At 53.1% G+C, this 9,724-nt stretch overlaps 1 protein-coding gene across 1 annotated transcript; it reads right to left on the bottom strand.

Annotated features, from left to right (window-relative positions):
* Nucleotides 1-3,787: 3,787 nt before the first annotated feature.
* LOC140683604 (spheniscin-1-like) lies at nt 3,788-9,568 on the bottom strand. Its single transcript, XM_072926265.1, has 3 exons — nt 9,460-9,568; nt 4,520-4,628; nt 3,788-4,046 (listed from the first exon to the last, which is right to left on the bottom strand). The coding sequence occupies exons 1-3, from the start codon at nt 9,515-9,517 to the stop codon at nt 4,034-4,036; spliced, it is 180 nt and encodes a 59-aa protein (XP_072782366.1). The 5' UTR covers nt 9,518-9,568; the 3' UTR covers nt 3,788-4,033.
* Nucleotides 9,569-9,724: the final 156 nt, after the last annotated feature.

Here is a 9,724-nt window from a genome sequence, read left to right as displayed (position 1 = left end):
GCAGTCAGGCTCAGGGGAGCTGAGGTGCAGTCCTTAGTGCAGACAGGTTGGGCCTGGGGTATCTCAGTGCTGGCAGCCCTGGCTCCAGGTCTGCGCAGATGCAGCAAGACCTGGATCATGTCCTTGGTGCTGCCCAAGGACAGGAAATATTTCCCTCTTTGGTGGCTTTGGTGAGTAGGGAGGCCCTGGCTGACCTGGGGCACCTGCTGCCCCACTCAATGAAACCCCAAAACCCACAAGGGCTTTTCCCATCTCTTTTAGGCCTCTTAGACTAATTATTAAAATAGGAGAGATCTTGTCAGGTGTTGTTTAAAATGAAATTTTTAATAGATCCCATTGTGTAAAAAGGAGGAAACTCCTCTTCAGGCAGAGATCCGGTCCTTACCTCTTGCAGCATGTTTGGACTGCTGAACATCTTCCAATAGGTCTTGAGGGGAAGCGGCAACCCCCAAAGGTGCAGAATCCCCCTCTCTGCCTACATAAAAGTGGATTTCCTGTTCCCATGGACAAAAACACACACAAACTAATTACAGCAATAATAGTAATCATAATCCTTATCAAACTCATAATGCACTCAGCTGATGGATATGAAGTGTCACCTTTGTGCCCCAGGGAATGCTCCCATCCAAGCCATCCTCCATCCTCCTGGGGCTCTCTGCCATTCCAATGCATGGCAAGAGACTCCCAGATAGGACAGCTGGGTGCAGGCTTGGAGCCTGAAACCTTCCTGACCTACAGAACAAGGCAGGATTCTATCTCCATGGGATTTGTCCACCCTACATCACTGTTGAGTTCAAAATGCATTTGAGAAACTCCTTTGACTTCAGTCCTCTGTTACATTCTCATCATTCCCACAAACACTGTCACTTCCAGGGACACTAACCACTTTCCCCCATCTCCCCTCTTCCCTTCTCACCTGCAGCACCCTGTACCAGCAGGAGGATCAGGGGGAAGAGCAGGAACAGGATCTTCATGGCTGCTGCCTCTCCCGGATCTTCACAGAGCTGCAGAGGGGACACCAAGACAATGGGGATAGGCAGGACCCTGAGTGGGCAGGATTCCAGAGAGAGACCCCACACTCACCTCCCTGACAAAGGCTTTGGTGTTCAGGCAGCAGCAAACCCAACAGCAATGGCTGTGTCCAGATGCCCCTGGGGTCAGGGAATGCTGCTGTGCCCCAAACTCGCTGGGTTTATAGCAGTGCTGGTGGGTGGGACAGGCCCCAGTTGCTGCTGGCACAAGAGCCCTGGGCCAACCCGGGAGTGCCCCATGGCTGTGGGGTGCTGGGGGTGCCCCTGGTCCCTCCCTGCTGCAGGGCCAGAGGCTGAGGTGCCTCCTGGGGCTGTTGCAATCAATGTCACCGTTGTCCCCACGCAACACCTCTTGTGACACCCGCGGCACAGCGGCAACGGGCTGTGGGGCCAGCAGGGAAATCTTTGGGATGGGCACAGGAGCTGGTGGGTGCGGGCACAGGCACCAATCCAGTCCTGGTGGAGCAGAATTCTTCTTTCACAGAATCACCTCTGCAATGTTTTGAGTTGGAAGGGACCTGAACGTTCATCTCTTTCCACTCCCTGCCATTGGCATTGACAGCTTCCACTCTCCCATGTTGCTCCAAATTCCATGCAACCTGGCCTTGCTCAGTTGCAGTGAAAAAGCCAGGGAATCTCCGAAAAACGGAAAGCTGGACAAGACAAACACAGGTCTGAACCAATGTGGTTAATCAAGCGTTCTCCATTTATTCAAGATAAGGTGGTAGTTTATATAAGCTTCTAAATAGTTTACAAAAACAAAGACACTCTGATTGGTAGGCTAACATTGTTTACCTTTTCATTAAAACGGCCTACATCTTACACTGTAAAACCTATACTAATTCACACCCAGACAACCCAGTGGTTCCCATCACACCTTAAGACTATTTCTATCTGTTCCACAAGCTCTGAATGTCTAACTGCGTCAGAGGCTTGAAGGCCTCACCAGGTCTAAATCTGAGGCCTAGACTGGAGTAGCTCAAATCTCATAACTCATGTCCTCTTTCTCTCAAAAATGTTGCAACACAGTGATGTGCAATGACATCTTCTCTGGGCACCCTGTGCCAGGGCCTCTCCACCCTCACTAGGAATGATTTCTTCCCAATATCTCATCTCACGCTACCACCTGTTTGAATGAAACCATTTCCTCTTCTCCTGTCCTTTTCTTATGTCTCTTCTCCTCTGATTGAAGAACCAGTGTCTGTTGTGAAAAAACTCTCAGAATGTGGAAAACCATTTTGGACACTGCAAGAACATCTTATGAGACAACAGGACTGTGCACCTGCCATGTCAGGGGGATAAGCATGGTTCCCTCTAGTGCCTCTCCTGGCAACACCAGGACAGATGACAAATTCTGTAAACCAGGTGATCCAACAAACCTGTGCCTCCTTCCAATGCCAACCAAGGTGAAGAAATGCATGCTGGATGCAGCCATCACTTGTGAATCCAGTGAGGTTGATGTCAGCCATGCCACTGGGAGAAGTGGCAGTCCTTGCCAGGCAGGAGGGTCTGTGCCATGTGCCCAATTTGGCAATTTCCTCTCCAGGTGTTTGGCAGAGCCATGTGGTACCCAAATCTGAGCTGAGTTGATGGGGATTTGGCAGTGGAAGCTGGCATCTCAACTTTTTCTGCTTCAATACTTGGAGATGTGAATTCACAGTGACAGGTGACAATCATAAGAAATGTGGGAGAAGAATTCTGTATGCTCAGCAGAAGCAGAGGCAGCACCCTCATGCATTTCTGGTGGTGGGTTAACTGGGAGGGTTTTTTACAGGGAATAAGAAAAGGTTCCACTCTGTGCCAGAGCAGCAGGCCAGTGCTGGTTTCCAGGGAGCAGGGTCTGTGTCCCTGTGTCCCTGCATGTGTCCCTGTGAATCTGGATGTGTCCAGCAAACCACAGCAGCACCGGGTCCTTACACAAGGTAGGATGACAAAAGGCCCTGGGTTGGGAGTCCTTGTCAGAGGCATCAGAAGAGGAAACCAAAGGCTCATTTTCCGTGCTGCAGAGGGAGAAATAGGAAAAGGAACTTTTGGGCTACTGGTGCCTCCAGCCTGGCCTCTGTGCTCTGCTCCTGATACTGCAGGCAGCAGCAGGGAGAAGAATAATGAATTGATTTGAATGTACAGAAAGATGGGAGGATTTACGTGATGCTGCAGAGAAACTGTAGTGGGGACAGTGAGTATGACATAATGCAGACGAAAAGCAAAGCAAACCTTTTGGTTCAGGCAAATATTTTCTCCCTGTCAAGCTCAGGAATCACCTCTGAGCTCTCTGCATTTCTAGGCTGTCCTCCATGGCATCCCCCAGAGCACATCCCTTTAAGGAATGGCTCCTGCTGCAGCTTTTGCAGCTGGGACTGGAGCTGGGACTGTGTAACAAAGCTGAGGATGTTTAAGGGAGGAGGCTTTGCCACTATGTCCACAGTTCCCAGTCCACGTTATTCTGGGATGGGAGTAGGGTCCAGAGAAAAGAATGGTACCTGGGCCTATAAACACCAGGATAAGGATCCTGTTCCCCCAGAGGGAGCATCTGCAGTCAGCTCCACCACAGACACCCCAGCCAGGCTGGCCCAGCAGGCACTGCCGGGCTCAGCGTCCCCAAAGCACGGCCAGGCAGGAGCATCCCCAGGGACACACGCGCTGCTCAGCCCCAGCACCATGCCCAGGGCCTTCTGCTGCCACCAAGGCAGGGCCAGCCCCAGAGGCAGAGGCACAGCAGCCCTCCAGCAGCAGGACACGCACACACGGCCCAGCCCTGCAATGCCAAAGTGCTCGTCTTTATTCAAGCCGGGAAAAGCAGCCCCTGCCCCAAAGACAGCGGGGCTGGCACCACAGGGCTCCAGCCCAGCAGCAGCCAGCAGGAGCAGCTGCCACTGCTGCTGTCAGCCCAGCTGGGCACGGCACAGGCAGCCACGGGAGGGGACATCAGCACATGGGGACATCAGCACATGGGTCCAGCAGCCAGAAGCGAGGGGCATGTCCTGCTTGGGAATTTCAGGGTCTTAACCCCAGACACTGCAAGAACAAAACAGACAATCACATCACCAGGTGTGACATTCCCTGCCACGCTCTTCCCTGCCCTGCAATGCCCAGGGTGAGTGCAGCAGTCAGGCTCAGGGGAGCTGAGGTGCAGTCCTTAGTGCAGACAGGTTGGGCATGGGGTGTCTCAGTGCTGGCAGCCCTGGCTCCAGGTCTGTGCAGATGCAGCAAGACCTGGATCATGTCCCTGGTGCTGCCCAAGGACAGGAAATATTTCCCTCTTTGGTGGCTTTGGTGAGTAGGGAGGCCCTGGCTGACCTGGGGCACCTGCTTGCCCACTCAAGGAAGCTCAAAAACCCACAAGGGCTTTTCCCATCTTTTTTGGGCCTCTTAGACTAATTATTAAAATAGGAGAGATCTTATCAGGTGTTGTTTAAAATGAAATTTTTAATAGATCCCATTGTGTAAAAAGGAGGAAACTCCTCTTCAGGCAGAGATCCTGTCCTTACCTCTTGCAGCATGATTGGACTGCTGAACATCTTCCAATAGGTGTTGAGGGGAAGCGGCAACCCCCAAAGGTGCAGAATCCCCCTCTCTGCCTACATAAAAGTGGATTTCCTGTTCCCATGGACAAAAACACACACAAACTAATTACAGCAATAATAGTAATCATAATCCTTATCGAACTCATAATGCACTCAGCTGATGGATATGAAGTGTCACCTTTGTGGCCCAGGGAATGCTCCCATCCAAACCATCCTCCATCCTCCTAGGGCTCTCTGCCATTCCAATGCACGGCAAGAGACTCCCAGACAGGAAGAGCTGGGTGCAGGCTTGGAGCCTGAAACCTTCCTGACGTACAGAAAAAGGCAGGATTCTATCTCCATGGGATTTGTCCACCCTACATCACTGTTGAGTTCAAAATGCATTTGAGAAACTCCTTTGACTTCAGTCCTCTGGTACATTCTCATCATTCCCACAACACGGTCACTTCCAGGGACACTGAATTCCCACTGGTGCAGGCTGACACTTTCCCCCATCTCCCCTCTTCCCTTCTCACCTGCAGCACCCTGGACCAGCAGGAGGATCAGGGGGAAGAGCAGGAACAGGATCTTCATGGCTGCTGCCTCTCCCGGGTCTTCAGAGGGCTGCAGAGGGGACACCAAGACAATGGGGACAGGCAGGACCCTGAGTGGGCAGGATTCCAGAGAGAGACCCCACACTCACCTCCCTGACAAAGGCTTTGGTGTTCAGGCAGCAGCAAACCCAACAGCAATGGCTGTGTCCAGATGCCCCTGGGGTCAGGGAATGCTGCTGTGCCCCAAACTCGCTGGGTTTATAGCAGTGCTGGTGGGTGGGACAGGCCCCAGTTGCTGCAGGCACAAGAGCCCTGGGCCAACCCGGGAGTGCCCCGTGGCTGTGGGGTGCTGGGGCTGCCCCTGGTCCCTCCCTGCTGCAGGGCCAGAGGCTGAGGTGCCTCCTGGGGATGTTGCAATCAATGTCACCGTTGTCCCCACGCAACACCTCTTGTGACACCCGCGGCACAGCGGCAACGGGCTGTGGGGCCAGCAGGGAAATCTTTGGGATGGGCACAGGAGCTGGTGGGTGAGGGCACAGGCACCAATCCAGTCCTGGTGGAGCAGAATTCTTCTTTCACAGAATCATCTCTGCAATGTTTTGGGTTGGAAGGGACCTGAAAGTTCATCTCTTTCCACCCCCTGCCATCAGCAGGGACAGCTTCCACTCTCCCAGGTTGCTCCAAATTCCATGCAACCTGGCCTTGCTCAGTTGCAGTGATGTCGCAGCTTCAGCTTCTCTCTGCAGCCTGTGCCAGGGCCTCTCTAACCTGACAGGGAAAGATTTCTTCCCAATATCCCATCTCACCCTGCCCCCTGTCTGATTGAAACCATTCTCTCTTCTCCTGTCCTTTTCTTATGTCTCTTCTCCTCTGATTGAAGAACCAGTGTCTGTTGTGAAAAAACTCTCAGAATGTGGAAAACCATTTTAGACACTGCAAGAACAACTTTTTAGACAACAGGACTGTGCACCTGCCATGTCAGGGGGATAAGCAGGGTTCCCTCTAGTGCCTCTCCTGGCAACACCAGGACAGATGACAAATTATGTAAACCAGGTGATCCAATAAAACTGTGCCTCCTTCCAATGCCAGCCAAGGTGAAGAAATGCAAGCTGGATGCAGCCATCACTTGTGAATCCAGTGAGGTTGATGCCAGCCATGCCACTGGGAGAAGTGGCAGTCCTTGCCAGGCAGGAGGGTCTGTGCCATGTGCCCAATTTGGCAATTTCCTCTCCAGGTGTTTGGCAGAGCCATCTGGTACCCAAATCTGAGCTGAGGTGCTGGGGATTTGGCAGTGGAACCTGGCATCTCAATATTTTCTGCTTCAATACTTGGAGATATGAATTCACAGTGACAAGGTGACAATCATAAGAAAAAAAAAGGAGAGGGATTCTGCATGTTCAGCAGAAGCAGAGGCCCGACCTGCACACATTTCTGAGGGTGGGTTAACTGGGAGGGTTTTTTACAGGTAATCAGAAAAGGTTCCACTCTGTGGCAGAGCAGCAGGTCAGTGCTGGTTTCCAGGGAGCAGGGTCTGTGTTCCTGTGTCCCTGCATGTGTCCCTGTGTCCCTGGATGTGTCCAGCAAACCACAGCACCGCAGGGTCCTTCCACAAGGTAGGATGACAAAAGGCCCTGGGTTGGGAGTCCTTGTCAGAGGCATCAGAGGAGGAAACCAAAGCCTCATTTTCTGTGCTGCAGAGGGAGAAATAGGAAAAGGAACTTTTGGGCTACCGGTGCCTCCAGCCTGGCCTCTGTGCTCCGCTCCTGATACTGCAGGCAGCAGCAGGGAGAAGAATCATGAATTGATTTAAATGTACAGAAAGATGGGAGGATTTACGTGATGGTACAGCAAAGGTGTGCTGTGGATAATGAGTATTCCATATAGAAATAATGCAGACGAAAAGCAAAGCAAACCTTTTGGTTCATGCAATTATTTTCTCCCTGTCAAGCTCAAGAACCACCTCTGAGCTCTCTGCATTTCTAGGCTGTCCTCCATGGCATCCCCCACAGCACATCCCTTTAAGGAATGGCTCCTGCTGCAGCTTTTGCAGCTGGGACTGGAGCTGGGACTGGGTAACAAAGCTGAGGTTATTTTAGGGAGGAGGCTTTGCCACTATGTCCACAGTTCCCAGTCCATGTTCTTCAGGCATGGGAGTAGGGTCCAGAGAAAAGAATGGTACCTGGGCCTATAAACAGCAGGATAAGGATCCTGTTCCCCCAGAGGGAGCGTCTGCAGTCAGCTCCACCACAGACACCACAGCCAGGCTGGCCCAGCAGGCACTGCCAGGCTCAGCATCCCCAAGGCACGGCCAGGCAGGAGCATCCCCAGGGATGGAGGGTTTAATCCAGAGTTTTTATTCTGGCCCGCAGGCCTCTGAATGTAGCAGCATCTTCCAGAAGTGCTCTGAATCCTATCACTGCTCCATCAGAACTCTCGGACAGCGTGGTTCCCCTCTCTTTTACCTGGGGGAGGGCATGGGGAAGGGACAGGGACCCCACCAACCAGGTACGGGAGAGGAAGTCTCAGTGGACAAAGGACACCTGGATTGCCCAAAGCCCACTGGGGTTGGAGGGCAACTTTTGAATCTGCCCAGTCACTCAACGCACTTCTGGAATGCCGGGAGTGACAGACTGTGCTGACAGGAGTCAGGGTGGTGAAAACAGGAGTGATTAACATACCTGGGAGCACACCTTAAAGTGATAAACTGGGGTTCTGGGGTAAACCCTAAAATCACACCACAACAGACTGGAGCGGGGACCATGTAACACATTTGAGGGTATTTTAGGGACGAGGCTTTGCCACTATGTCCACAGATCCCAGTCAATGTTAATCTTGCATGGGAGTGGGGTCAGGAGAAAAGAATGGCATCGGGGCCTATAAACACCAGAAAAAGGATCCAGTTCCCCCAGAGGGAGCATCTGAAGTCAGCTCCACCACAGACACCCCAGCCAGGCTGGCCCAGCAGGCACTGCTGGGCTCAGCGTCCCCAAAGCACGGCCAGGCAGGAGCATCCCCAGGGACACACGCGCTGCTCAGCCCCAGCACCATGCCCAGGGCCTTCTGCTGCCACCAAGGCAGGGCCAGCCCCAGAGGCAGAGGCACAGCAGCCCTCCAGCAGCAGGACACGCACACACGGCCCAGCCCTGCAATGCCAAAGTGCTCGTCTTTATTCAAGCCGGGAAAAGCAGCCCCTGCCCCAAAGACAGCGGGGCTGGCACCACAGGGCTCCAGCCCAGCAGCAGCCAGCAGGAGCAGCTGCCACTGCTGCTGTCAGCCCAGCTGGGCACGGCACAGGCAGCCACGGGAGGGGACATCAGCACATGGGGACATCAGCACATGGGTCCAGCAGCCAGAAGTGAAGGGCATGTCCTGCTTGCGAATTTCAAGGTGTCAACCCCACATTCTGCAAAAGCAAAGTATAAAATCACATCACCATGTGTAACATTCCCTGCCACGCTCTTCCCTGCCCTGCAATGCCCAGGGTGAGTGCAGCAGTCAGGCTCAGGGGAGCTGAGGTGCAGTCCTTAGTGCAGACAGGTTGGGCCTGGGGTATCTCAGTGCTGGCAGCCCTGGCTCCAGGTTTGTGCAGATGCACCAAGACCTGGATCATGTCCCTGGTGCTGCTCAAAGACAGTGAATGTTTCCCTCTTTGGTGGCTTTTGTGAGTCCTCTGTAGAGCCTGAATTAGCCCCCTGGGACTGGAGGAGAGTGGGGAGGCCCTGGCTGACCTGGGCCTGCTGCAGCCCCACTCAGGACAGCTCCCAGCACCTTCCCTTCCCTCCCCTCAGCTCTGCCCTGAGTCCTCAGGGGCACTGAGCCTTTAGCGACTCAGGGGCCTTTAAACACCTTCTGCCATGACAGCAGCTTTTGGAATTCCAAAACTTACTCTTTGCAGCAAAAGAAGAACCTGGAACATTTTCCCACAACGCCATAGGGGAAATAGCATTTCAGAAAGGAGCATTGTCCATTTTCTCTCTCACATTGTTCCTTGTTTGTTGGACCCAAGGAGGATCCTGCACAGTGAAAGAGGACAAAGTGAGTGTGGAATAAATGTCAAAAAGGTGTCCAGATCCAGAGCAGCTGCTGCTGCCTCTGAGTCCCAGTCTTGTATGGGAACTGAGCGCCCAACCCAACATCTTGAACTCTCCAGTCCGAGTTCATTTTTCTACAGCAATGTGTGCATGTGGGGAAAGACAGAGGGAAAGACCAGCAGGAGGTAGAGGAGTTGCTGTGCTGGATCCTCAGCAGCCCAGACCCTCCTCACAGCAAATCCCTCACAAATGTTCTGAGAACTGTGGTCATTTTCCAGGAGCTGGAAAACCCCTCTGATGGGGGTTCACACCTGAGCCATCTCCCCTCTGTCCCTCTCACCTGCAGCACTGTGGGCCAGCAGGAGGAACAAGGGGAAGAGCAGGTAGAGGATCCTCATGGCTGATGCCTGTCCTGGCTCTTCTCGGGGCTGCAGAGCGAACACACCAAGAACCAAAGCAGGGTCAAGGATTTAGGGGAACCTTTGTGTCTGGAGAGGCCAAGCTAAATGAAGTCTTCTCCAATGCACTTCACCCCACCACAGAGCCCAAAGCTTGCTGCCCAAACACCCTGCAGAATCCCCTGAAGGCAGGAAAGTCTTCCTAGC

This window comes from Taeniopygia guttata, chromosome 3, assembly GCF_048771995.1.
Source record: "Taeniopygia guttata chromosome 3, bTaeGut7.mat, whole genome shotgun sequence".
NCBI classification, from domain to species: Eukaryota; Metazoa; Chordata; class Aves; order Passeriformes; family Estrildidae; genus Taeniopygia; species Taeniopygia guttata.
The sequence above is the reverse complement of the archived record's forward strand: the minus strand, read 5'-3'. Positions and strand labels throughout refer to the sequence as shown.